The sequence below is a fragment of the Capra hircus genome, chromosome 3 (assembly GCF_001704415.2).
Source record: "Capra hircus breed San Clemente chromosome 3, ASM170441v1, whole genome shotgun sequence".
NCBI lineage: Eukaryota > Metazoa > Chordata > Mammalia > Artiodactyla > Bovidae > Capra > Capra hircus.
In genome coordinates, this window is record NC_030810.1 from 119449603 (window position 1) to 119476880 (window position 27278).

At 35.9% G+C, this 27278-nt stretch overlaps 1 protein-coding gene across 6 annotated transcripts in view; it reads left to right on the top strand.

The window, feature by feature from the left end:
• The window catches only part of DCAF6 (DDB1 and CUL4 associated factor 6), a 190009-nt gene that overhangs the window by 105461 nt on the left and 57270 nt on the right, over window positions 1-27278 (top strand). For 2 of the 6 annotated variants that reach the window (XM_018046451.1, XM_018046452.1), the window contains exons 8-12: window positions 1250-1343; window positions 2670-2789; window positions 4302-4562; window positions 15972-16142; window positions 23758-23817. In XM_018046451.1, the coding sequence (XP_017901940.1) occupies window positions 1250-1343; window positions 2670-2789; window positions 4302-4562; window positions 15972-16142; window positions 23758-23817 (706 nt within the window). The remainder of the gene's footprint in view (window positions 1-1249; window positions 1344-2669; window positions 2790-4301; window positions 4563-15971; window positions 16143-23757; window positions 23818-27278) is intronic. The other 4 variants (XM_018046453.1, XM_018046454.1, XM_018046455.1 and 1 more) reach the window with 2 other exon arrangements.

Here is a 27278-nt window from a genome sequence, read left to right on the forward strand (position 1 = left end):
GTCAGATACCATCGATATCAGATAGAAGAATCTCTAAAAGGTGCCATTCAAATTGGAAATTGATTTTTGATCATTTTATCATTGATCAGTGAACTTAGGAATTGATCATTCACTGGTGATATGGGTGAGAATTCAGTGGAAAAATGAGTTGACTTTAGTGAATTGAGTGAAGAGTGGTAGATAAAAATAGAATGAATACAGACTTTTTAAAAGAAGCTTGACAGTAAAGCTTCAGAAAGCATGGGAAAAGAATAGATGCTGAATAGAAATAGGAACTTGCAGTGCTTTACCTATTAAAAATGATAAGAACCTTTAGTACATTGTGAGGAAGAATCAAGAAAGAAGAGAGGAATGTAGGTATAGAAATAGAATAATTATTCAAGGAATGAAATAAAAAGTACACATAGAGATTAGGCTTAAAACAAATGATCCATCTCCTGAGAAAGATTGGAAGAAATTAAGAAGTAGATATAGATAAGTTTATGGAATGAAATTGAGGAAATTGATATCATTTCTGTAGAACTGACTTTATTCTTTTCTGAAGTAGTAGGAAAAGTTAGTAGCTGAGAATGAGAGCAACAGGTAGAGTAAAGACACTAAGGTGAGTAATACACATTGGAGTAGATGCTGGGGGGAGAACCAGAGAGCAAATTGTCAGTAATAATAATAAAATAATGGTTACTCCTATTGCCAACTAGGTGTGTAGCTACTTTACCTATATCATCATAATAGAAAACTTAGGCTTAATGTAGTTAGATAACTTTTCTCTTGTCAGTTGAAAGATGATGGGATTTGATATCACATTTACACGATTTTAAAGTTGCATTCAGTCTTTAGGTTGAAGATATTAAGTATAGGCTGTCAACATCAATGGATATTTATGGCTCTTTTTCATACTTTGATTTTTTTTTGTTGTTTAGTCGCTAAGTTGTGTCCAACTCTTTTTTAACCCCTTGGACTATAGCCTGCCAGGCTCCTCTGTCCATGGGATTTCTGAGGCAAAAATACTGACGTGGGTTGCCATTTCCTTCTCCATGGGATCTCCTCAATCCAGGGATTGAACCATGCATGTCTCATGCATTGCCAGGTGGATTATTTACCACGGAGCCACCAGGGAAGCTCCGTATTTTGATTTAGCATCTCGATAAAGAAAGTAAAAAAAAAAATAAAATAAAATAAAGGAAAGAATCTATTAGACTTACAGTGTGCTTTAAGAATTCAGCAAACAAGTTTTCTTCTCTTCTTTAAGTTACGACAGCCTCCAGTTAAACGTTTGAGACTTCGTGGTGATTGGTCAGATACTGGACCCCGAGCAAGGCCTGAGAGTGAACGAGAACGAGATGGTAACTATACTTTGGTCAGCTTTTTAAACATTAATATTTTAGCTTGTTTCCATTTTTTTTGCTTTATAAGTGATATTGTAACAGACATCTTTGTACATGTATCTTTGTACATGTACTTGTGCAAGTGTCTTAGGGTGAAATCCTAAAAGTGGAATGTGTGGGTCACTGGATAAGTGGATTTAATATTGATAGTTATCAAATTACCCTCTGAAAAGTATATACTATTTTGCATTCCCACTGAAAGTCTAAGAATACATTTTTGCCACAGCAAGATTGGGTATTGTCAAACTTTATAATTTTTGCCTTTGTATTTGATATAGAGAAAATTGAAAACTCCCAGTTTCCAACCTGAGAGTTTTATAAGAGCACATAAAAAAAATTTTTTTCCCCCTCCTATCAGATGCCTTTGATAAGCATAAGAAACTACTATTTGGGAGTGTTAAGATGGCACGTTTAAAATAAAAGTAATGTTTGTGATTTTATATAATAAATGGGTCTATAGCCAAAGTCTTATTCTAATTTCTGAAATCTATTAAGATCAAATGCATATTTTCCAATATATTAGTGTTTGTATTATTTGACATCATATTTTAAAATATAAAGCTACATTATATAAAGGTAATAAAACAATAAATTCTGCTTTCATAGAAAATACAAAAACAGTTTTTATTTTAAATTATATGATTGTAAAATAGAATTATCACAGTTTTAATTTGATGGGATACTTAATTTGAAAATGCCCTTAAGACTACTCAAGTATTTGAAGGAAGAAAAGGGGGGAAGGAAAAAGATAAAACATTTTCTGGTTTCAGTTAATTTCAACTGTATGTAATTTGCAATAAATGATGATGAAAATAAATTCAGTTTAAGGAAATTTAAGTTAGAGAGCAAACCTTCAGTTTAGGGAAATTTAAGAGAGAGGTCATACTTTGGTTTTAGTCTGTTCAACTTAAACTTCATGAGCTCTTCTTACTGTGCACTCTAAGGCCCAGAGATGTGGGTTGGGGTAAGGGTAGGCGTGCGGGAGTGCCTAAGGGCTGGCCCCAAAGATGTGGGTTGGGGTAAGGGTAGGCGTGCGGGAGTGCCTAAGGGCTGGCAGAGATGCAGGAGGGACTCGAGCTGCAGATGAGAGCGACTCGTGTGCATTTACAGTGGAGCGTGGCGGCGGCCCTAGTAGGTTCACATGTGCATTCAGATGATTTATTTAAGCAATTCGATTTTAGAAAATTGCTTTCACTTTAAAGGCCTTCCAGTATAGGTTTTACATTGATGAAAGATCCTGACTTATTACTAAGTTCACTGATAAGACCTGTTTTGTTATCATAGGAGAGCAAAGTCCCAATGTGTCATTGATGCAGAGAATGTCTGACATGTTATCAAGGTGGTTTGAAGAAGCAAGTGAAGTTGCACAAAGCAATAGAGGACGAGGAAGATCTCGACCCAGAGGTGATTTTCATTGTTAGTTAAAGCTACCAGAGAGCTTGCAAAAACTAGTTTTTGAAATCAATTGTATTTATATTCTCTAATGCCGTCTATGGGGTCGCACAGAGTCAGACACGACTGAAGCGACTTACCAGCAATGCATACCATATTTTATATCCTTAGTGACCATAAAGTTCTCACTGTATTGTGCGGAACAACAGAGGACAAAGGGTGCTGGGTATAATTTGTTCCTTTGGGTTCCTCTTGACATAGTCCTCATTGTTCGCTCTTCTCAAGTAAGAGAATCTGATATGCTGCCTTGTAAGTCCATTTGTATGTGCTCTGAGAGTGGATGTAGATTAAACTCTGTGGATAAGTAAGTTTTACGTAATTGAATAGTTTCTTCGTTTGGTTATTTATATACAATGGTTATTAATTGCTATTTCTGGTATTAGCTGACCTGTTTTCATATTTTGGTTCACTACTTTCCAGCTTTATGATCTTTGGCAAGTTACCTATCTCTATCAAAAATCAGGAATATGAAAGTTAATTCCTATATGCTTTAAGTCCCAAAATGAAAATTTCTATTGAATTTCATTTATAAATGGTTCTTATCAAATTCTGCATATATAAACTTAAAAAAGTTTCTTAGACTATAGATTTGCTTAAAGGTTATCACATTTGTGCTTAAATTTAAACTAAGATATATTTAAATCAGGATAATTAAAGGAAAAAAATTTATATTCTGTAGTAGCATCTTTAAGACATGAACTTGATTAATTCATTCTGCATCTTTCTTTTAATAATAGATTTGAAGCAAAATCAGGGAAGTTTTTAACATTTATTCAGTATTCTTAATTATTCTGTTGCCGCTAGCACAAGGCCTGCCACAACACATAGCAGCCATTCAAGCTTTTTAAAACCATGATTGCATCATGTTAGTTCAGTGATGAAAGCACTACTGCTAATGAAATGGGAATTGGGAACTTAATCCCATTCTGACCTGATCGTAGCTTTACTCTTGTTAGCAAAATTTTTCATTAAATATTTTCCTAAGGATATTATTATGTTACAGAGTGCAAATATATTAATATAAGTCCCTTATCCTTTTATTGTTGTTGTTCAGTCACCAAGTCGTGTCCAACTCTTTGTGACCCTCTGGACTGCCACACGCCAGGTTTCCCTGTCCATCTATTAAATCAGAATTATCATCTTCAAACTTAAGGAACAAGACATTATTTATAGGCATCTTGCAAGCTGTTATTTAGCATTGTCTAAGTCAAGCTATGATATTGAGCATTTTGCTTGGAAGGTTGATCATGTAACAGGAATGTGCCATAGGTAGGTTTTTTACCCCTGTTAATTAGCATGTTTGGTTAGGGGACCAAACCACCAGTGGGTGCTTTTGATATCCTGAAATTATCTATTTCTCTGTGTATGTGTATGCACATATATTTCTTGAACATATCTCTTCAGAGGAGTTAGTTTTGGAAAGCATTTAGTATTTCAATTTGTACTACAATGTGTTTTTTGAAGGTGGGTCGAATCAGTCAGATGTTTCAACTCTTCCTACGGTCCCATCAAGCACTGATTTGGAAGTGGGTGAAACTGCAATGGAAGTAGATACTCCAGATGAACAGTTTCTTCAGCCTTCTACATCCTCTACTGTGTCAACTCAGGGTCATTTGGCCTCATCTTCTACAGAAAGCCCTCATTCTACTTCTTTGCTGTCTTCTCCAGACAGTGAACAAAGGCAGTCTGTTGAGGCATCTGGACGCCATACACGTCATCAGTCTGGTGAGGATGTTATTCTTTAAATAGGTTGTGATTCATCTGGTGATTTTTGAGAATGAAAAATTTTTAATGGGTTATTTTGAAAGAAACTGAATTATATCAACTTATTCTTACTGGAAAAAATGATCAAAATGACATGTAATATATGAATATGTAACTTACAGAATTCAAGTGTGCCTCACTTGAATGAATTTTATCATGCAGCAGGAAACTACAGTTTACCCAAGATAATTCTTTATAAAATGTAAGTATCAGAAGATAGTGTTTAGACACAGTGTAATTTATTGACTTAATAATTATTGGCTTTAGTGAAAATATAGCCCTGATTATTATTAGTTGCTTTGTATTTATTTATTTCTTAATTATGTTTCTTCAAATCATGAATACTTTCAGTATGTTCTTTATGGTGAATTTTATATGGTCTTTTGTCATCTATATATGCAGTTTACCAAAAGAATTATTTCTCCTTTATTTACATGAAAAAAATTTTAACAGGTCTTTGTCTTCTTGGTATTTGATGTTAATGGAAAAAAATCAATTTCTAAATTCTACTAAAATTGTATTTTCTTTTCAGTATTCCTCATGTTCACACATCCCTCCTCCATGGAATGTACTACTGTTTACATCAGTAATCTAGCATATATGTCTGTAGTTTACTTGGCATTTTAACTGTATAAATGTAATTATAATAACCAATAAGATGAAGTTCGTTCATATTTTTCTTGGGGATTTTTAAGGAAGTATTTTACTCATGTATAATTAAAAATATTAGCAACTAAAGATACAGCTGGGAGGCCTAAGCTAAAATCTATAAAAAAAATTCCTAACAGCTTTCCTAACTGCCAAATTGGTAGTTTATTCTTGCTTCTCTGAAATCTGATACCAGCTCACGAAATATGAGGTGTTTTAAATTAAGCACTTTTATCAGTATATCCCAGTTTTGGTAATTTATTTTCAGTTTCTATGGGAATAGAAGCCAGAGTCAGTTATATGACCATTAAATAATAGATGAGTATAATTTACCTATAAAAATAAGCTAAAGATGAGCTATACCATTAGGTTTTCCACATTCTCATTGATACAATATTTCAAGTTATGGGAAAATAACATATTTTGGAGGGTTTGGGAAGCTGGGACAAAATCAGCTAAAAGTTTGCTCTCCAAAACAAGTAAAATTGGTAAAAATAAGAGTTTTTAAAGTGATAACATTCTTGGAAATAATCTTAGAGAGTGATCAATTGTAAGTTTGATCACAGCTTAGCAAGAAGATTGTCCATCTCATTTTCATGTTCCACTGAATCTTAACTGATTCCAGTTGTTTCTTAAACACATTTCTGAGTATACTACTTCGTGGGGAATTCCATTTTTCCTTTTTGTCGTAGATTCTTAACACATTCTAGTACTGCATTTCAGATTATTAAATCCTTTTTAATATTTGATGTATTAGATACTATAGTCATTGAATCATTGAAGAGAAAGAAAATTTTTGTTATGATCCTGTGACATCGAACATTACTTAGCACTTTTGTCTATAAGTTTTCAAAGAAAGATAAGAAAGACTTTTAACTGGTAGATTATGGAAAGAATTTTGGCTGGCTAAACTATGGAAAATGGGAATGTTTCCATGTTACCAAGATAGTATTGCTACTGAGGAAAATGATTTGATGTTAGATGTAACATCTAAAGATTACGTCTCTGATTGTTTTGACCAATAGGCCTTAGCATTTTAACAATAAGGACTTAATGCTCTTTATGTTGTGTTTTGTTTTCTCAATCTCTTATTCAGTTCTAAGTCCAGATGGGTTTTGGGGTAGTAGGAACTGCCTGTATTGGTGGGAGTGTCATCTTAGAACCATGATTTCTGTTATTGTCTTGCATAGAAATAGAGAAAATGAAAACATATGCTTCTTGCTTTTGCGGTGACTATCTGTTGTAAATGTTTGTATCTTTCATTTCTGTCCCTTTCTTTTCTTCTGTCATGTTTGCTGGGGTGAAGGAGAGGCACAGTGGGAATGTGAGGACTTGCTGGGCAGCACTCCCATCTCATTGAACCAAATTATTTGCCTTCTCTTAGTCTGCAACTGAGTCCCTGAATGTTAGTGAGGAAATTTGTGACCACAGACTTCACTGGGCGCTCCGCACAGTCTGCAGCTGTCAGGTTCATGCCTTATGTCTCTCAGACTTTTAGCACTACACTTTGTCCTCATCCTACTCCCTCGCTGAAAACCTTCTTTCATTCATAGTAGGGAGAAAAAGCATTCACTTTCCTACTCTTGAATCTCTCAGCTTTCCAGCGTCTGTACTCACATTGTCTGTGACAGAAGTGGTCACATTGTGGGAAGAAGTGTATCTGCTCCTAACAGAAGCTAGCCAGTGCAGTTTCCATCTCTTTCCATCTTTTCAAGGAGTTTGCTCCTTGTCCTGCATCTTTATTACTACCTTTCCTACTGAATTTTTCCTCTCCACCTCAAACATGCTCTATTATTATCTTGCCTTTAAAAAATCTCTTAATTGTCCCACATTCCCCTCCAGACTCATGTCTTTGCTCCTTTTACAACCAGACTCTACATAAGAGTAGCTGACATATACTGTCTCTTTTTTCTTACCGTGCTCCACTTATTTACCTACCAAGCCTGATCTGCCTTTTGACTTCCTTTTTCACTGAAACTTTTTGTCAAAGTCACTAGTGACTTCCATTTTGCCTCAAAAGGATACTTCTTTCTTTTAACCCAGTTGCATTTAGCGTAGTGTGTCACTTTTTCTTGAAGCACTTTTCTTTTTTGTTATCTGTGATACCACTTTTGCCTACTTAACTCTTATTAGCATCTCTGGCTGGTTTTCAGCAACCATTGTTGAGATTTCTTATTTTATAATTACTTGTCAGTGTTTTAGTGGAACCCCATAGCCTGTGCTGTCTTCTCTGCATGCACCCTGTCCCTCATAAAATTGTATCAATTCCTGGAGCATTTAATAATCTCCAAATGTATACTGATAATCTGATCTTCTACCATGAGTTACATACTCCTCTGTCCAACTGATTATTTAACACTTTGTTTTGGTTATCTTTGGACATCTTGGGTCTAATATGTCCAACTATAATTTATCTTCCTACCCTTCCTATCTCCCTGATCTCTTTAATCTTGATAATTTCATATCTTAGTAAATTATAATTACTGCATATTTGCTTATTTTAACAGACTATGGGTTACTGATTCCTTGCTTTCCTTCATGTCCCTCACCCATTTCATCATCTGTTTTCTCCGTATCTAAGATACCCTTTACTTCTTTTCATCTTACTGGATTGGCCAAAGAGTTCTTTCATGTTTTTTGCATAAGATGTTATGGAAAAACCTGAATGAACTTTTTGGCCAACCCAGTACTCTTATTCCCTTATACGTTGTTGTCCATGCAGCAGCCAAAATGAGTATTTTAAAATATTAGATTAGATTATGTAACTTTGCCTTCTCAAACTCCTCAAAGACTTTTGATTGCATTTATAAATATAAATAAAAGAGGAAAAAGAACTGAATCTTTATGGCTGGTGCCTTGTTTGCCTTTCTAGGCTCATTTCATGCCATACTCTGTCTTCCTAATGATCATTACACTGTAGCTGTACTGATTCCAGTTCAGTTCTTGAATATTCCAACCTTTCTTCTGCCTCTTTCTTTTGGATTTTGAGTCTTTGTAACAAACTTACTGATCTCTGTATTTGAGAAGCTCTTCTCTTCACTCTTCCTTTTTTTTTGGTTCTCAGCTCAAATGTCACCCAAGGGAGGTCTTGCGTAACTGTCATAGCTAGATTCATCTTCCTTTTCTTTCTGCCCCAGAATTTTATTGTGTCTTGAATAGCCCTGTTTATCTCCTGAAAAGTTATTAGAATTTGTAATTATTTTTTATTGATTTGTTTATGACTATTTTCTCATTTGAATATGCTCTCATAAAGACAGAGATTTTATCTATCATAAGCCTCTTAAAGATACTGTTAAGTCCCTTAAGCTGGTATAACCTGTGTAAGATATATTTAGCTATTTGATAGTCTTTATAGTTTCAGTTCCATTTCATTCATTCTGGATGTTTCCAGTAGGCTTCACAGATTTGATGATATCTAGGGAAGCTGCTCTGAATAGATGTCCAGTTATTTATTGTTTTTAGATTCATTATTTGCCCTTGGCTGTCCAGACAACATAAAACTGGATACTTTTTTCTTACTTTATTCCAGAAATATTCTATGTTAACTTATGGAAATACTTGTAAAAAATCATTTTGGTACATGATGAAATCAGGACAGGTAAAAATAAATACGGGTAGAAGAAAAAATGGAGCCCCAGTGACATGAATATATGAAGTGCATACCTGAAGAATAGTGTATCTAGAGGGGCCCGCTGAATGGGCTTTGAGTTTTGTAGCTGAATTAGGAAGATAATATACTCAAATGGAATTTGAAGTCAGTTGGTCACTCTCTTTTTAAAATTTGAATTTCTTCACTCTTTGTATTCTTGAATTTTATTTTTATTCACATAGACTGTTTGAAACTACATTCTATATACATAGAATCTGATTAGACATTTTGATTCTCATTCATGGTCTTTTCTTGAATGTTTAACAAAAGATGGTGCTTTTGGAAATATGGTTATTAGATTACCTATTTGAAGACCAGCAAGATATGAATATGAGCTGAAATTATATAAGGTTAAAATAATATCTTCATAATTTTATTTATAAAAAATGTTTCAAAGTAACTACAAAATATTTTTTTCTTTCTCAATAATGCCTGTGAGACGTCAGTTTTAGTTTTTTCTCAAACTAAGCCTTTGTGTGTTGTATGTAATTTTTTCCCATGGTAAGTAAGGAGCTTCTTGTAATGAGAGAGTTTTAAATGAGACAGTCATTCCAATGTGTTATACTTTAATTACCTCCTTTGGTCTTATTTTAATTTAAGAAAGAGAAGGTGGTTTCTTTGGATTGGGTAAGGAATATCAGCACATAAAAAGTTTAGTTTGGAGGGGCTCACCTTGAGAAGTGTGTCACCTAGAGGATCCATGTGTTTCTAATTAATGGACCACTGCTAAGAGCTGGACACGGCTGAGCGACTTCACTTTCTCTTTTCACTTTCATGCATTGGAGAAGGAAATGTCACCCCACTCCAGTGTTCTTGCCTGGAGGATCCCAGGGATGGGGGAGCCTGGTGGCTGCCATCTGTGGGGTCGCATAGAGTCGGACATTACTAATGCCACTTAGCAGCAGCAGACCATGAGAACTGAATTTTTTTATGATAGTACATAATGACTTATGTGTGGATTCCTGCTTATTTACAGATTTCTGTGTTGGCTCAGGTTTTGACATTTATTTAGGTCTATTCAGGATCTTTATGGCAGAATTGAGCTCTGTTGAAAAATTCCTGGGAAAGTAAGAACTCTGTTGTATGGCATAGCAAAGCAAACTTTTCAAAGCTCAGATAGTCCAGTTTACAGTTTCCTTTAAAGGGTCAGGGTCTAGTCAGATGAGATATGTGCAATTTAGAGAGTAGAAAAAAGTGGAAATATTAGGTTAATGAACACTTTGGGGAAGCTAAAGAGGAGATCAGAAGAACTTGTAAATCAGTAAAGGAATGACCAATTCTGATTTCGGAGGTAGCAGTGAATAGTGACATGAAGTGAGATCTTAGTTCCTTGCCCAGGAATTGAATGTGTGTAGCCTGGCCTCCCTGGTAACTCGGTGGTAAATAATCCATCTGCAGTGCAGGAGACTCAGGCTTGATTCCTGGGTCAGGAAGATCCCCTGGAGGAGGTGATGGCACCCCACTCCGGTATTCTTGCCTGGGAAATCCCATGGACAGAGGAGCCTGGCGGGCTACACATAAAAAGAGTTGGATACAACTTAATGATTAAACAACTACAACAAAAAGCCTGGATGAAAACCAGAAATCCCAACCATCAGACCAGCAAAGGGCTACTGGCTAGAAGCAAGTTTTCCCTGACTCTTGCCCCCATTGAAAAATGCATTTCTCATGGAGGCAAAACTGTTAAAACAGGTACAAAGTTTATTATTAGAGACACAGCACAATAAGTGAGAGAGCAGGCAGAGAAATGGTTTAGTTAAAATAGAAGTAAGGCAGAGATGCACACCCTGAGAGAAGGGGTGTGGGCATCCTCCCTAATGTGGAGGGGCACATTTAACTTCCTAAAGAGGGAGTTAAATCATTTATATAGAGCAGTTCTTCCAGGTCTTTATCTTTGGCCAATTACCTGGTTTCTTTTTCCACATCTGACCTTCTTTAGGACCCTCTCCAACACACATGCACAATTTTTTCCAAAATGATTTCCAGCCCAGAGGCCAGTGGGTCACCTGTGGCATCACACATTATGGGTTGGCACCCCCTCCTTTTGACCCCTGAGGAGCCTTTTTGAACATGCGCAATGTCTCCCTTGCCCCAAGGATAGATAATACTCGATCTCTTGATCTTTTCCTCAACAGAGTTTAGCCCTTCTCTGTTTCTGCCATGGCTAAAGGAGACAAAGTCAGGCTATTTACTCAATTTCTGTTGTTATATCTGTTTCTGAAGGAGGCTGGTTGTAAATATCTAACCTACCTCCTGTCTCAGGAGATGCAAACAGGAGTCTAGTTGTAAGTGTCCGGCCTGAAGCCCATCTTTTTAGCCCCAAGAAACGTAAACATGAGGCCAGTTGTAAATACTTAGCCTGCTACTGCTGCTGCTAAGTCGCTTCAGTCGTGTCTGACTCTGTGCAACCCCATAGACGGCAGCCCACCAGGCTCCCCCGTCCCTGGGATTCTCCAGGCAAGAACACTGGAGTGGGTTGCCATTTCCTTCTCCAATGCATGAAAGTGAAAAGTGAAAGTGAAGTCACTCAGTCATGTCCGACTCTTCACGACCCCATGGGCTGCAGCCTACCAGGCTCCTCCGTCCATGGGATTTTCCAGGCAAGAGTACTGGAGTGGGGTGCCATCGCCTTCTCCGAATACCTAGCCTGGAACCCATCTATTTCCTGCCTCTGTTCTAGGAGGAAAAATACCCAAGGATCACCTGGACAAAGGAGCAAGTTGGGAGTGATAGCAAGCAGATAAAGTACCACCAAATTACATGTAAAAATAATCCAGCATCCAGGACAAAAGAACCTATGTATTGGAAGAGAGGCAGGACTGGAGGTTACAACCAGATGGACTTTCGTCGGGTCTGTGCTGTGCTCTGTTTAGTTGCTTAGTCGTCTCTGACTCTCTGCAACCCCATGGCATGTTTGTAGCCCACCAGGCTCCTCTGTCCGTGGTGTTCTCCAGGCAAGAACACTGGAGTGGGTTGCCGTGACTTCCTCCAGGGTGTCTTCCCAACCCACGAATCAAACCCAGGTCCTCCCACATTGCAGGTGGATTCTTTACCGGCTGAGGTTACCTATAGTTTATTGTTGTTTTACATCAGTAGGAATTGTCATTAAATATCAGGAGATGGAAGTACAAATTGCCCATTAGCAGTTCCTGGCTCATTGTTGAGCATTTTGTTGTTGTTGTTATTTTTTTTAATATTAAGCCCAGAGATACTTCTTGTATTCACTTTTGATTTTGGTTAATGTTAGCAAAGACTAAGTCTCCAAGCATTTATTCATATCACAGATAGTATATGTTTGTTTATACATTTTTAAAAGAGTGTAATATATATGTATCTTTCATTCCTTTAATATTTCAAAGTGCTAACAGTACTATTTGCTCAGACTGGTATTTCTGCTTGGAATTTTAATTCAAAATTTGGCTTTCCTATTTAGCTCTGTGATGACTTCTTTCCCTAGCCTCATTTTTTTTTTTTTTTTTGAGCTTTTAAACATACAACCAGCCTTGTAAGTAAGCAAACAAATCCTTCTTTGAAAGGCACTGGGAGCATTGAATTATGACATTATCATAACTAAATCTTAATTTTCCGAGTTACAGAACATTACTGCTTGTACTTAGAGCCTGCTACAATAGATTTGCTACACTATCATTGTCTTGTGGGTCAAGGATGGAGACTCATATCCCCATAAAACATTTGTCAGTGCGAGAGATGGTTTGAAACAGCCATGAAGTTGGATAAATATTTTGTGATTTTTTTTTAAGCATAACTTGATGTATCTGTTATCTCTTTCTTTATAGTAATTTCTTTTGAAGTAAAATGACAAACTTCATGGCTGCATAATAATGCTTTGTTTTATATTGCTAAAAGTGTTACTACTATGCTGACAATAACTATAGAATATGTATAAACTTAAAAAGAAGACAGTAATATTGAGCATTACAATTTATTTGTTCGTGAATACTATCCTACTTGATATGGAGAATTTTCTAGGAGGAACTGGCAGTAAAAGACCGATGATACTTGAATTGTGAAATCTTAACTGCCAATTGAATAAAATTCTTTATAAATAGAGGACATGGGAACAAAGGTTAGTATCTCTGGCATGATTGATTCTGAAACGATAAACCAAATTTGCAGTCTTATAATCTATATAAAAGAAGCTGAAGAGTGAAAACTCTGATTTAAAATTCAACATTCAAAAAACTAAGATCCAGTCCCATCACTTCATGGCAAATAGATGGGGAAACAATGGAAACAGTGTCAGACTTTATTTTCTTGGGCTCCAAAATCACTACAGATGGTGACTGCAGCCATGAAATTAAAAGACCCTTGCTCCTTGGAAGAAAAGCTATGACCAACCGAGATAGCACATTAAAAAGCAGAGACATTACTTTGCCAACAAAGGTCCGTCTAGTCAAAACTGGTTTTTCCAGTAGTCATGTATGGATATGAGAGTTGGACCTTAAAGAAAGCTGAGCGCCAAAGAAGTGATGCTTTTGAACTGTGGTGTTGAAGAAGACTCTTGAGAGTCCCTTGGACAGCAAGGAGATTCAACCAGTCCATCCTAAAGGAGACCAGTGCTGGGTGTTCATTGGTAGGACTGATTTTGAAGCTGAAGCTACAATGCTTTGGCCACGTGATGCGAAGAACTGACTCATTTGAAAAGACCTTGATGCTGGGGAAGATTGAAGGCAGGAGGAGAAGGGGATGACAGAGGATGAGATAGTTGGATGGCATCACTGACTCAATGGACATGAGTTTGAGCAAGCTCCGGGAGTTGGTGATAGAGAAGGCAGCCTGACATGCTGCAGTCCATGGGGTCACAAAGAGCTGAACCCGACTGAGTGACTGAACTGAACTGACTAACTGAAAGTTATTTGGTAATTTATATAATTTGCTGTGTCACTGAGAGAAATTCCATCTACTCCCTACATCAAATCTACAACTAATTTCTACCCCTACACTTGGTAGTACATCCACTTTGTTAGAGTGGATGAAATTTTTATGTACATGTCTAAAGCCAATTCCTCCTCTTAGCTACTGCAGCTCATTTCTTTTGGTCTACTTAAGGACATCATTCCTGCATTTGCCCACTTCTTCTTATCTTCTCTCCTCTTGCCAATTAAGTATATGTCCGTCAGTATAGAAACATATGTAGTCTGTCTCAAACTAAAGCAAACCTCCCTTGATTCTATTCTCCCACCAACGGTCAGCCAGTTTCTCTTTTCCCCACTCACAGCAAAACTTCTGGGAAAAGTACATACGCTTTGTCCCTCTCCTTCTTTACTTCCCTTTTCTCTTGAACCTGTTCCAGTCAGGTTTTGGCCTCTGTGACTTCACTGAAATGGCTCTTCTCAAGCCATTTTCTTTGTGGTTATTTCTTGGTTAGTGTCTTTTTCATTGTATCAGCAGGCACAGCTGCTAACTTTATCCTTCTTGAAATACTTTGATCCTTGAACTTATAGAACTTGGTTCACTCACTCCTCCAATCTCCTTTTTGCATTCTCATTCTTGGTGTTCTTCCCTTCAGTTTAGTTCTTAGACTTCTTTATTTTTACTTACTCTTTCAGTGACTGAAAGTAACATCGTCATTGCTGCTGCTAAGTCGCTTTAGTTTTGTCCGACTCTGTGCGACCCCATAGATGGCAGCCCACCAGGCTCCTCTGTCCTTGGGAGTCTCCAGGCAAGAACACTGGAGTGGGTTGCCATTTCCTTCTCCTAACCTCCTCATTGACATCCAGATTTACTGGTGAATTCTAGCCAGTATATATATATTATACTGTATATACTGTATATATTATATACATATATGTGTGTGTGTGTGTATATATATATGTGTGTGTGTGTATATGTATATATTATATATATACAGTATATATTATAGTGAGTCCCTACTCAGTTTCTCCATTTGGATACGAATTTTTTTCTTAAGTACGACTTCCTCCTCCTCTGCTCTTCCCTGTCACAATAAATGGCAACTTGATTTTTCCTGTTATCTACACTGAAAACGTTGGGATCACTACATCCAAGCTGTCAGCAAGTTTTTCTGCCATTACCTGTAACATATGTATATTCCACATCCAGATACACTTCCCCTTCTGAGCATTTGTACTTTTTTCTTTGCCTGGAACAGTTTTCCTCCAGATAGCCATGTGGGTTACTCCCTTACATCCTTGAGGTCTGTATTCAGAAGTCATTTTAGGAGAATAATCCTTCCATGATGACCATATATGAAACAGCAGCCAGTCCCCCTCTCTCTTCATCACACCTGTCTTACCCTGCCCAGTTTACTTGATGGCACTTATCCCCACTGGACACATAGAAACACATACAAATAAACTGTTGTATGTTTTTTTCTCAGAACACCAGTAGGGACTGTTTTTTGGTTCAGTTTTTACTTATCCCAAGAACCTAAAACAATGCCTCATACTTAGTTAGGTATTCAACATTCTCTGCACAATTTCATGTTATACTATTTTTTAGCTATGGCCACTGCTTCAGATGAAGTGTAAGAAAATGTTAAAGATTATGTAAATATTATTCATCTTAAAAAGTAAATGATAATTCCAACATAAAAAACATTTTAGCTAAAAAATATGTAGCTTTTTAAAGGGCTCTCTACTAATAAATTTCAAGAATTGTTTCCAACTGTAGTAACTTTTTCATAATCTTAATTATTATCTGATTGAAATTTGTAAAGTAGCTTTTGTATATAGGTTAAATGAGATAACTGATATTTTCTAATTGTTGTACAAGGAGATGCAATCTGGAAAGGAACGTTCACTTTTAAATGTTTTGCTATGAAAGATTTTACTTACACTCTGTATAACTACATAAATATTCTTAGAGAACTCTGTCTTATTCATCGTAGTTAAACAGAAGCATTTGGGTATATAAGTGTGTATAGTGTATCAAAATTTAATGATCAGTAATTTTTTATGAGTAGTTTGCTTTTAGTATTCCTCTGTGAGATGTGTTTTATTTATACCCTTCTCTCTTTAAGGTATGATTGTATTCTTACTATTTTCTGTTTTATTACTATCTTTTCATCTTTCTTTTCCTATCTGTATCAGAATTTCTAAGGGGGCCTGAGATAGCTTTGCTCCGTAAGCGCCTGCAACAACTGAGGCTTAAGAGGGCTGAGCAGCAGAGGCAGCAGGAGCTAGCTGCGCGTACCCAGCAACAGTCTTCTACTTCTGATCAGTCTTCTCATGAGGGCTCTTCACAGGACCCTCAGACTTCAGGTTATTAATATCAAGTGTCCTTAAGCAGCTGGTAGAGTTTTTTTGTTTGTTTGTTTTTAACACTGCTGCTGTGTATAAGATGCTTCTCTTTTCCCCTTCCAAAGAAAGCTGATGCGCCTGAGGCTTTTCCCTTCATTTCTAGTATATGGTGAAATTTATCATCATGTGGCTAGAAGGACAGATTGCCAACAGCACTTGCTAGTGAGGCGAATATAAAATAATCTCTTATTTTATTTGTAATTTTAGAGAAGGACAAATATTTATTACTTCTACAGTTAATGAGCTACCCCATCTAATAATCTAGTGAATTTGGAGCCTGCATTGATATTTCTGTTGATATTTTCTGTATGTCCAAATGATATCTGTGCTTATAGCTCCTAGCTCCTCCTCTGTTTTTTTTTTTTTTTTTTTTTTTGCTTTAAGAGTTAACCAGTACTTCTATTACCACATAAACATAGTAATGCTAGATTTTGGCCAATAATCTGCTTCTGTAGTCATTTGAAAATTTTCAGTATTTGCTTTCGTAGTCCTCCGACACATAATCAACTTTCTCATATGTGGGACAGGAAAAATATTCTGGTTTTATGTTCCTGTTCTTAATATATAAAACTCTGATAAGATAGTAATAATTCATTGAGTATTTTAGTGGCTCACTTTTTTAATAGCCAAAAAGCTCATGATGCTCAGTAAACATCTGTTGAAAGAATTAGTGAAAGACACAGCATAAAATAATTTGTCAACCTAATTCTTTCAAGAAGGATAATAAATATACATCCTATACTATAGTTTCTGTAGTAGGTGCTGTCATACTAATGAAATTTACTACTTTGACATACTTTATTTTGCCACTCTAAGGAGTGATGAGTTGGGAGTTAATTACTTTGAGAACTCTGACTAAATTACTTGGAATTAATCTGTATATTGTTAGAACTGGATAACCTCTTCTATATAAATAAATATCTGTTTCCACTAAGTGCTGTGGTAACAAAAAGCATATTATACAATACCATGGTGAAATAAAATAGATTTAAATAACTGCAGTATAGATGTGATGTTTGGAACAAATTATGGACCTGATTTTTAACTTGCTGTTATATAAATAGAATATCAGTGAAGCAAAGATATTTTTCTCTCACCCATTTTTTTACCCATAGAGCAATCTTTTCCCATATATTAATAAGAAAGTTTGAATAGATTGGAGCTGTAACATTTAGTATCAAGACATTTCGCTATGATTCTGTGCTGTATAGCACAGGGCTTCCCTGGCGGCTCAGTGGTGAAGAACTCAGCTGCCAGTGCCAGAGACATGGGCTTGATCCCTGGGTCAGGAAGATCCCCTGGAGAAGGAAGTGGTAGCCCACTCCGGTATTCTTGCCTGGGAAGTCTCATGAACAGAGGAGCCCGGTGGGCTACAGTCCACAGGGTCAGAGAGTGGGAGGGACATGACTGAGCACACACACATGCTTAGCACAGGGGTTTAGAAGTAAAAATGTACAGCATATCAAGCAATAAGGAAGAAAAATGTCTCTACATGTATGAATACTTTTAAAATACTGAAATTTAGCAGATAACAAACCAAGTATTAGAGTGAATTTGATTATAAAACAAAACTGCCTACATTATTGGTAGAGAAATGTACACTGTGGACATTAGGAAAATATTGACACTGAGTCTTTATATCTAATTCATCAATTTGAATTGAGACCAGTTCTTTTTAGAATCAAAAAGTTTTAGGGTGGTTATATGTTTTTTGTGAAATAAGATGCTGTTTTCCCCACTCTTAGCATCATTCTTATTAAATAATAACTAGTTTGATAACCAGTGCATTTGTGGTAATTTTTGAAAAACCAGTGTTGAGTTAGACACCTTGCCAGTTTTGAAGCTGAGAAACACATTAATCTTATTTTTTGTTATTGAACAAATTGCTCGGGTCCCTGAGGCTGCCCACATGGACCAATATTAGAAGCCCTTAGTGCTACAATGTATGTTTGCTCTCTTCCCGTACAGTGTGAGATGGATTGTATACGTCTGTATGCTTTTTGTATACGTCTGTATGCTTTTTGTCTATATGCTCTACATGTATATGCCATATGCCTTTTGACATAACATTCATACAAGACCACTAGTAATCTAACCTGTAACATGCCCTAGGTTCATTTGCTAGCGTTACTTTTATCTTATTCTTTCTTCACATGTCAGGAACACTGTCTGGTAACTAAAAACTTTAAGAACAGCTGAATAATGTATTGTTAGTTTGTTATAAGGAATATCTTGTCCATTTAGTAAATCTTGAAAAGGAGGAAAGATGAGTTGACTTAATGTAAAATTCTTCATTTTGGAGCATCCAAATTATAGAAATACAGAGTAGAAATTAAATTTATGAAATTCAGCAGGGAGATTGGTTGTATTTGAACAACAACTCACAAAACATTTTCCTACATTTCATGATGTATGAATACAAGTTTGGATGTGTATATTATGGGCATTAATTGATCCATTCACTCATACTAGATATTACTACTAAAATCATGAATATAGTTAGCAGAAAATTAGCATTCTATATTTTAACTTTTTAACAATAGAAGAATGCTCAGTTCTCATAAAACATTTTCCCATTATGTCTTGATATCTCATAGTGTCAGCAAATGATGATACTATCAGTAAATTATATTTCTATCATCATCTCACCTGTTTAAGCCTTTTAGGTATAAGATATTCAAAGGAGACATTAATGTAATTTCGGAAACCAAGAAATTTTAACAAATGCAGAATTTCTGAGTGACTACATTGTCTGGTAAATATTTTATTCTCTTTTCAAAGTATAGGACTCAGTGAGAATATTTTGTGACAGGATAAGTGTTAGATGAAGCTACCTAATACTTAATTTCTGTAGGAAAATGGCATCAAACCCTCAAGCCATTTTATAGAGTCTACATTTTAATGGGGTCAAATGAGAACGTGTCTGATGCCAGTATTTCTTGGCAATTGAAGACTAAAACACCATTCTAAGGCATCAAACAGTAAAATGAGCTGTATAAGACAGATTGTAACATATGTTTTAAACAATTCTCCAAGGCACCAAGCAGTATTTAAAATGGGCTGTATAAGATAGATGTTAATATACATTTTAAACAGTTCTCCCCTCCCATTTTTTCAGCTGTGAAATTAGAATTTCATGGGGAAGTTCTAATATAAAATACATAAATGACACTGTTGAGATTGAACATAAAGAAGAGTGTTAAGAAATCCTTGTCCCTCTTGCCGCCCCCAAGCCACCTCTGCTCTCAGAAGCACAATTCAAAAACCACTGCCTTAAAACAAGTTTTGACACCTGTAAATAATAATTATTCATAGCTAATTTCTAATATTTTATTTTTCAAAATTAGTGTATATTTCTATAAAATATTCACATTTTTAGTTTTAAAAAAGTGCACTTTTTTTAGACTTATAGGAAATACATCACAACTCGTTTCTAATCTTTCAGTGATTTTTTTTTTTTTAAATCATAAAGAGATGAATTTACTTTTATCAGATCACTTGTCTGGGTGTTAGACTGGCTGAGTTCTTATTCCTGGCCTTATGAAAAATGACCTTGGGCAGGTCATTTGGCTGCTTTATGCCTCAGTTTCCCAATTATTGATTTATTTAGTTAGCGTGGCATAAGGATGGGATAGAGAATACTGTATAAAGTTTTTATACTCCTAAATAGAAAAGTATACATAATATTGGACTATCTTAATTATAATAGCTTTAACTTACTATTAATACCTGAAGATATCCTCATATTCCAACCATGAAAGGTTGATAGTATTCAGGGTTTTGAATGAGCTGTATGTATGTTTTTCAGATGAATGCCATAAACAGCTGTGGCAAAGGCATTCAGCATATGGCTGATTTTAAACCCGACTCTTTTTTTCCATTTCAGGTCCCCTGAAGTCATGGGTTGCTGGCTCCTGCTCAGAGTGACAACACCCTGTGGAGTCTGCTGGTACTGGCCCAACCACCACAGAGCCCCACTGGAGCATGGAGCCAGCCTAGAGAGGGTGTCAGGTAGGAACTGTTTTTTCACTTTATGGCACGGTTTTGCCAATTGGAAAAAAAAAAAGTAATTTTTATACCCCGTAAAGGGTATGAAACATTGGTGAATATTTTAAAGGGCTTTTCAAAACTGAGCCATATTGGAAAAAATCAGCATTTACCCAGTCCTCTGAAAACAGTCTTCTGTACAACATCCAGTTCCCCACAGTGTGCATGATGTCAGTTACATGTAGCACTTCTCAAGTGGATGCATTTGACCCACGATTTTAGTGTTTATAACGTGAGCGTTTAGTAAATCAGATGTGATGTTGACTTAGTTCTGCAAGTACTTTTCAACAACTTTAAATGATAGGGTCTTAAGCAACACAGTGATGGGTCGCTTAGGACTTTAAACATGGGACTGTGCTCCATGTTTTTCAGAACAGCATCCTATCATCATTTTTCTTTTCTTTTTCCTTTAATTATTATTTTTCGTTCAATACTATGTTTGAGAAAAACAAGCAAGTAATAACATTAGTTGACCCTGTCCTATGTGCTATTGAAGTAGTTTACATAGATTATCTCATTAAATCCTCACAAGAATAGTATGTGGTAGATATCATTAATTATCCCCATTCTACAGATGGAGAAACTGAGACTTACAGACGTTAAATAACTTGCCCATGATTACAATATTACTGAGTAGAAAAGCCAGAGTTGAACCCAGGGAGTCTGACTAGAGTCTTTGTTATTTAAATTATAATTTTTTATTTTTTCATACAGTTAAGAAAGTTTGAATGTCAAAGGGCTAAAGAATTTTCTCAAAACTAGAACATGAAATGTTTGGAGATACATAGTAATTAGGCATGAGGCACTTTGGCTTAGACTGAAGGAGCTTTTGCTTAAAGTTTATCTCTACTTTAAAAATAATAATTTTAAGAGACTGGCAATAAGCTGACCAACTGTACTGCATGTTGTAATAAATTATCATGGGACCATATAGTGAATTTTTATTTTGTGATAGTGCTTTCTAGAAGATATTTCACAGAGAGTTGGAGTAGAGTATGCAAACATTGAAGCAATCAGCATTGAATTAACACTTATTTTTTAAAAATATTAGATATTCTGATTATTATATTAATATTTGGAAGCATTTCTGTAAATTAGAAGTTATAGGTATTATATTTATGAATATCTAGTGATACAGAAACATTTTACTTCAAATGTTTATGTAACAGGAAAGTAATCCTTTCAAAAACAGTTGCATGGTACCCAAAATTAAAAATAGAATGGAAGCAATGATCAAGAAGGATTTCTTCTTAAAAATTGGTCTTCAACATGTGAAGAAAGATTATTCCCCAGATACGTATAACATCTGGACAGACTGTAAAACCCAGAAGGAAGACCTTTTAGTTTAACATTATCTTTCTGCCTTAACCTAAGTTTCATTAATTAAATACTTCAAGAGTTTGAAAATACACAATTCTTTGAGATGACAGCATTGTAGATCCTTTCTCAATGTGTTTTATTTAAAAACTTGCATAAGATGCACTTTATTTCATAAGATTTGTGCATTCCATAATATTTGTGAAAAAATTAAATATTTGAAAAAAGATTGCATGGAAAGTTGTTCTCAGATTCTTAAGAAGAGTATAATGGAATGTATAACGGATCCAAAGGGATAAAAAATATTTCATAAGAGGCTTTCTAGGAAGACTTTCCAATATTTGTTTCACTGACTCACTTTTTTTGTTTTTCTTAAAGAATATAATTTTGTTTTTTTCCAAAGATTGACTCATCTGCTCTTCATTGTAGCTAACTCAGAAATTGATATTTGAGAAGTCTTATAAAGGAAAGTAAAGCATGGCTAGATTAGGGAACCAATTAAATTACCATCATTCCATTTTCTTTTTCGTTTAGCACAGATCTGGTGGTGCTTCCCTGGTGGCTCAGAGGTAAAGAATGCCCGCCGTTGCAGGAGGTGTGGCTTTGATCCCTGGGTCAGAAAGATCCCCTGGAGAAGGAAGTGGCAACCCACTCCACTATTCTTGCCTGGAGAATCCCATGGGCAGAGGAGCCTGGTGGACTACAGTCTATGGGATCACAAAAGAGTTGGGCACAACTTACTGACTAAACAATAGCAACAGATTTGTTGAGCTGAGTATTCTAATGAAGCAATGATAAGGATACTATAATTTAAATGATGATCATGCTTTATGAAAATCTAGTAGTATAAAAATTTATGACCAAACTAGTTACCTCAAAAGGTAGACAGTTTGAAATTGATACAAGTAGTCCTGGTAGCGGGGTTCAGAGTTTTAAGTGTACAAGCAGTCAAGTGGTATAAAATTGCTAAGAATCAAGGATATATTAGAAAACTTAGCTATTGAGTTATGGTCACTCATAAATCAAAATACTTACCACTGGAAGAATAATGTGTCATTATAAATAGCTACTGATCAGTTAAAAGTGCAGAGTTTCTATGAACAACATTTGCTAAGAACTGGAGCATAGGCTGGTAGAAACTAGGAATTATTCTTACGTTTAGTGGAGAGCTCTGTATGCTTGCTGTCCACATTTTCTCTTTTCCTGTAGCTCTACTAGGACACTGGAACCCAAGCCAGTAATAGTAGCCACCTCCTTCTGTTCCCTCATGCCTTTCTTAGTTACCAGATCTCTGGAATGACCAGGAAGAAAGGAGAGTGTTAGACCTAAAAATATTGTGACTTGTCCTCTGTCACACAGCTAGGTTATTGTCAAAACCAAAGTTGGAATCAACACTGACTAATTCTAGACTGGTGCTTTTTCCGTTTCATCATGCTGCCTTACTTTATAGGAGTGTTTTTCAAACAGTAGAACGCATTTATTTATAAAACAAATTCTTTTACATAGAAACTCAGTGTATCCACAGGGTAAAAATAAAACATTATGTTTGAAGCCACGGTAGAAAGCATGAAGCCCAAAGTGTAAGCCTTTTCATTGCCTTTCTTTTCCTTTTCTCACCAGGCACCTAAAGAAACCAAAGGCTTCACAGTGCAGTTTTAATATTCACCACATACCATAGAGTTTTTAAAAGTTACTATGTTTCTGTAATGGTAATTACTTCATTAAATATTTCTCATAAACCATTTTCCTTGTCTTATGTCTTTGAGTTCCTTTTTCAACTCAAGATAACATCTAGCTAAGTGTAGTGAGCATTTCATTTCATGCTTTGAATCCTCCAATCCAAAATAAAGCCATCTTAAGGAGCTGGAAAGAAGGTTTGAGAAAGACAAGGAGTCTTTCTTTTGGTGAGGGAGATACTCTGTTTCTGTTTTATCTACCTTGCACCTTGTGCCTGTGCTAAATGAATTTGATAAAAAGTATATGCATGGAAGTAGAAGAACATTTTCTCATTCTCAAAGTTACTAAATGCTTGCCTGAAATAACATATCTTAAGCACATGGCCTTGCTTACTCACTGCTTGGGAAATACACCACAGTACTTACTTCTATTCCCCACCATTACACATTTGTTTCTTAAGCTTAGAGATGATCATGACATTGCTGTGCAGTTTTCTGCTGCTTACTTTTAAGTTAAAATCTCATTTTTGTTTCAGATTCTCCTTCTTCTGTGGTTAACAAACAGCTTGGATCCATGTCACTTGACGAGCAACAGGGTGCGTGCAACAGGAGATGCGCTATGCCCATCCATCCATAGTTTTATTGCAATGCATAAACCAAGCTCTTTTTCACGTTTTCATAGCATTTCATTGTGATCTATGGTCTAATAGTCAGTATTTTGTGGGTTAAATTATCTTAGGTGGTATTATGCCCAAAGGGCCTCCTTGGCCTATACAAATTATTTTCTATGTAAGCTAATGTCTTTGAAATCTCTTCCTATAACAGTATTATATGTATATAAAAAAGATCCCTTTTTACAAATTCTAGCTGTCATAAAATTGTATAACTGTGGGTGTGAGGTTAGCATATTACCTAGTGGCTACTTTTAGAAAAGTTATTTGAGCATAAAAATGTTCTGTATTACTACATTGCTATCATAATACTTGGTTTTATGTCTCACTTGTCTGATGCTTGAACTCTAGGTAGCTTTAACTTTAAGAAATACGATTATCAATGCAGAGATAAGCTCCAAAGTCACCAATCAGAAGGGAAAATAACTTCCACGTCCACTTGCCTTCTGAAGTAGGAGAGGTATATAGTCCACTTTGGAGCCTTGAGCAGAGGTTGATGAAGTAGATTTTACAAATATTTTTCAAGAATGTGAAAGTAACTTAGCCCCAAAGCCATAAACTTTTAGTTGGCTAAAAGTTTACATATGTAGGGTGACTCATTTGTCATTGGGGAAATGAAATACTGCTGAAGTACCTATTTAGTATGAAATAGATCTAATTTTAACTGTCTTCTTGGAGAATTATTCAAAAACTAATTCTGAAACAAATTAGAAAACTCTTTCTGTACATCTGATCTTAAATTATTGTTTATAGACCTGAGATGGCAAATATTTGCTATAGGTTTTTCTGTTCTTGAGAATGAATGAATTCATAAGTGGATTTGAGAACTAAGAAATTATGCGTGTTTTATCTTTATACATTTATTGCAGAGGTATTAACAGTAAACAATGATTAAAGTGTAAAACACAATTATAATATTATATATAATATATTGTACTACTGTTTAGAATTGCTCTCTAATCAAATAATCTTTTTTTTGGGAAGGCTCTATGAATGTAAATACTATTGAAGAGTTTGTAGCCAAATTCATATTTTATTTAATCTTACAGAAAAATTTCCATGGAATTATGTCGAATATTATATTTATGTTGTAATTAATTTATATATGTTATTACATATGACAGAAAGAAATGAGAATAGAGGATAGCTCCCAGATTTTTGCCATCAATGCCTGGGTAAACGATTCCATTTACTAGGGTAAGCTAGTTCGAGGGCAGAAATCAGGAGTATTTTGGGGGCCATGTAAAGCATATTTGCCTTTTAGTTATGAGTGGAGATGTTATATAAAAGGTCAGATATTGAGTAGGCTTGGCAGAAGCTGCATGATGACAGACCATCATCAATGTAACTTGGTAAGAGGTTCTCTGAGCAGAAATGTTCAAATGACAGCATATCCAAATGAATTAAGTCCTGAGGTTTTACATGCCTTTTTATTCAGCAGTACATCTTTTAATGTCCTGGGGACTTCTACATTACAGGGTTTTATCACCTAGAGGTAACATCTACTATAAAAGTGAACTGAAACTCCCCACTGCTGTCTTTCTCACCTGGACTAATACAGTAACCTCTTAACTGGTCTCCTCACATCCTGTCAGGCTGCATCTGTTATCTCCAGGCAGAGTAAACTTTTTAAAATGTAAATCTAAGCATACTGTTATTCACTTGCCTAAAACTTTTAAACTGTTTGCCCTTGCTGCTGCTAAGTCACTTCAGTCGTGTCCGACTCTGTGCGACCCCATAGACGGCAGCCCACCAGGCTCCCCCGTCCCTGGGATTCTCCAGGCAAGAACACTGGAGAATTTAGTTTGCCCTTAAGGCAATCTAAATCCATGCCTTGGCTTGCAAGGCGCTACACTCCCGGCCCATTCTCTCACTCCTCAGCTCTTGACAATTCGGCCTTCTTTCAGTTTTTCTAACACTCTAAGCTCATTTCCCTCTTAAATCTCTTGTGAATGCCACCAAAATGTTTTTGTCTCCAGCAGCTTGTACTCACCAAAACTCACTTAGATACTACTTTTCCAAAAGTGGAGTGACATTTTAATCCGAAGTAGTTCTCCTCTCTTAATCTCTTTGTGACCTGCTGTCCTTCATCACATCTGTCAGAATTCATAATCATACCTTTATTTAAGGGATTGTTTGATACGTGTCTTTCTGTATATTCTCTGAATGTTTTCATTCATTATAGTATATTCAATGCCTAACACCATATCTGTTTTCACTAAACAGTAGATATTTGTTGAATGAGTGAATAAGACAATTGTTTAAGCAGTGAGACGCCCTGGGAATTATTCTAGCTTGGGAGAAACATGACCAGATTTACATGTTGGATCATTTTGGCATCTGTGTAGATGGTTGATTGGAAGGGAGTAAAATTGAAAAGAGCAAGACCATGTAAAAGGTCACATGACCTATTGCAGTAGGTCAAGTGAGAGATGATGAGTGGATGAGTAATTCGGTCTTAAAAGTACAGCAGTTGGAAAGGAAAAGAATGGACAGGTTTTTTTTTTTTTTTTTTTTTTTTAATATTTAAGAGCTAGAATTGATGGGACTTTGAGAAAGATTAGTTTTTAAAAACGAGAGAGTGATACCCAGGTGTCTCGATGGGGCAATAGATAGTAATGCTGTCAACTAGGATAGGGATTTCAAGAGAAACTGCCAGTTACAGGGGAAAAAAGATACATGAGATTTTCTTGATATGTTTAGTCTGAATTACCTTTGGACATCAGATGGAGAAATGTCATAGTTTCTGGAAGTCACCAGAGAAGTCTGAGGTGGAGATAAAAATAGGAATTGTCAACTTACAGATAACAGTTGAAATGGTGAGAGTGGATAAAATGGTCTAGGAAGAGAGGATTAAGTGAAAAGAGGAAAGTCTACACTACAAAGAGCAAGCAGAGAAAAGGGCCTGGCTGAGACAGAAAAAGAGTGATCTGAGAAACGGGGCAGAAAGAATGCTGTATCCAAAGTCACAGGAAAAGTAAGGTTGTGACATAGGGCTGTCAGGTATAAAAAGGACAGAGACATTTTCTTGAATTTGGCAGTGCTTTGGCATTGCAGTTATTATGTGGAGGCAGAAGCCAGATAGTAGTGGTTGGAGGAGGAAGATTTTTTTTTTAAGTGGAGACATTGTTATGTAGATGACTTTCTCAGTAAGCTTTTCATTACAAATGAAAAGACAGAGAAAAGGTAATGTCTGGGAGGGAGTTACAATTTCAAAACTGAGTATGTTTATAAAGTAAAGAATCTTTGTAGACGAGTATGTATAGGGAATAATTGATATCCTCAGATAAGCTATTTTAATCTTTGACGAGACCCTTGTTCTCCATTTTACCTTGTAGAGTGGAAAAATTAGTACATTAAGTAAGTTTTTTCCTGAATATATAATA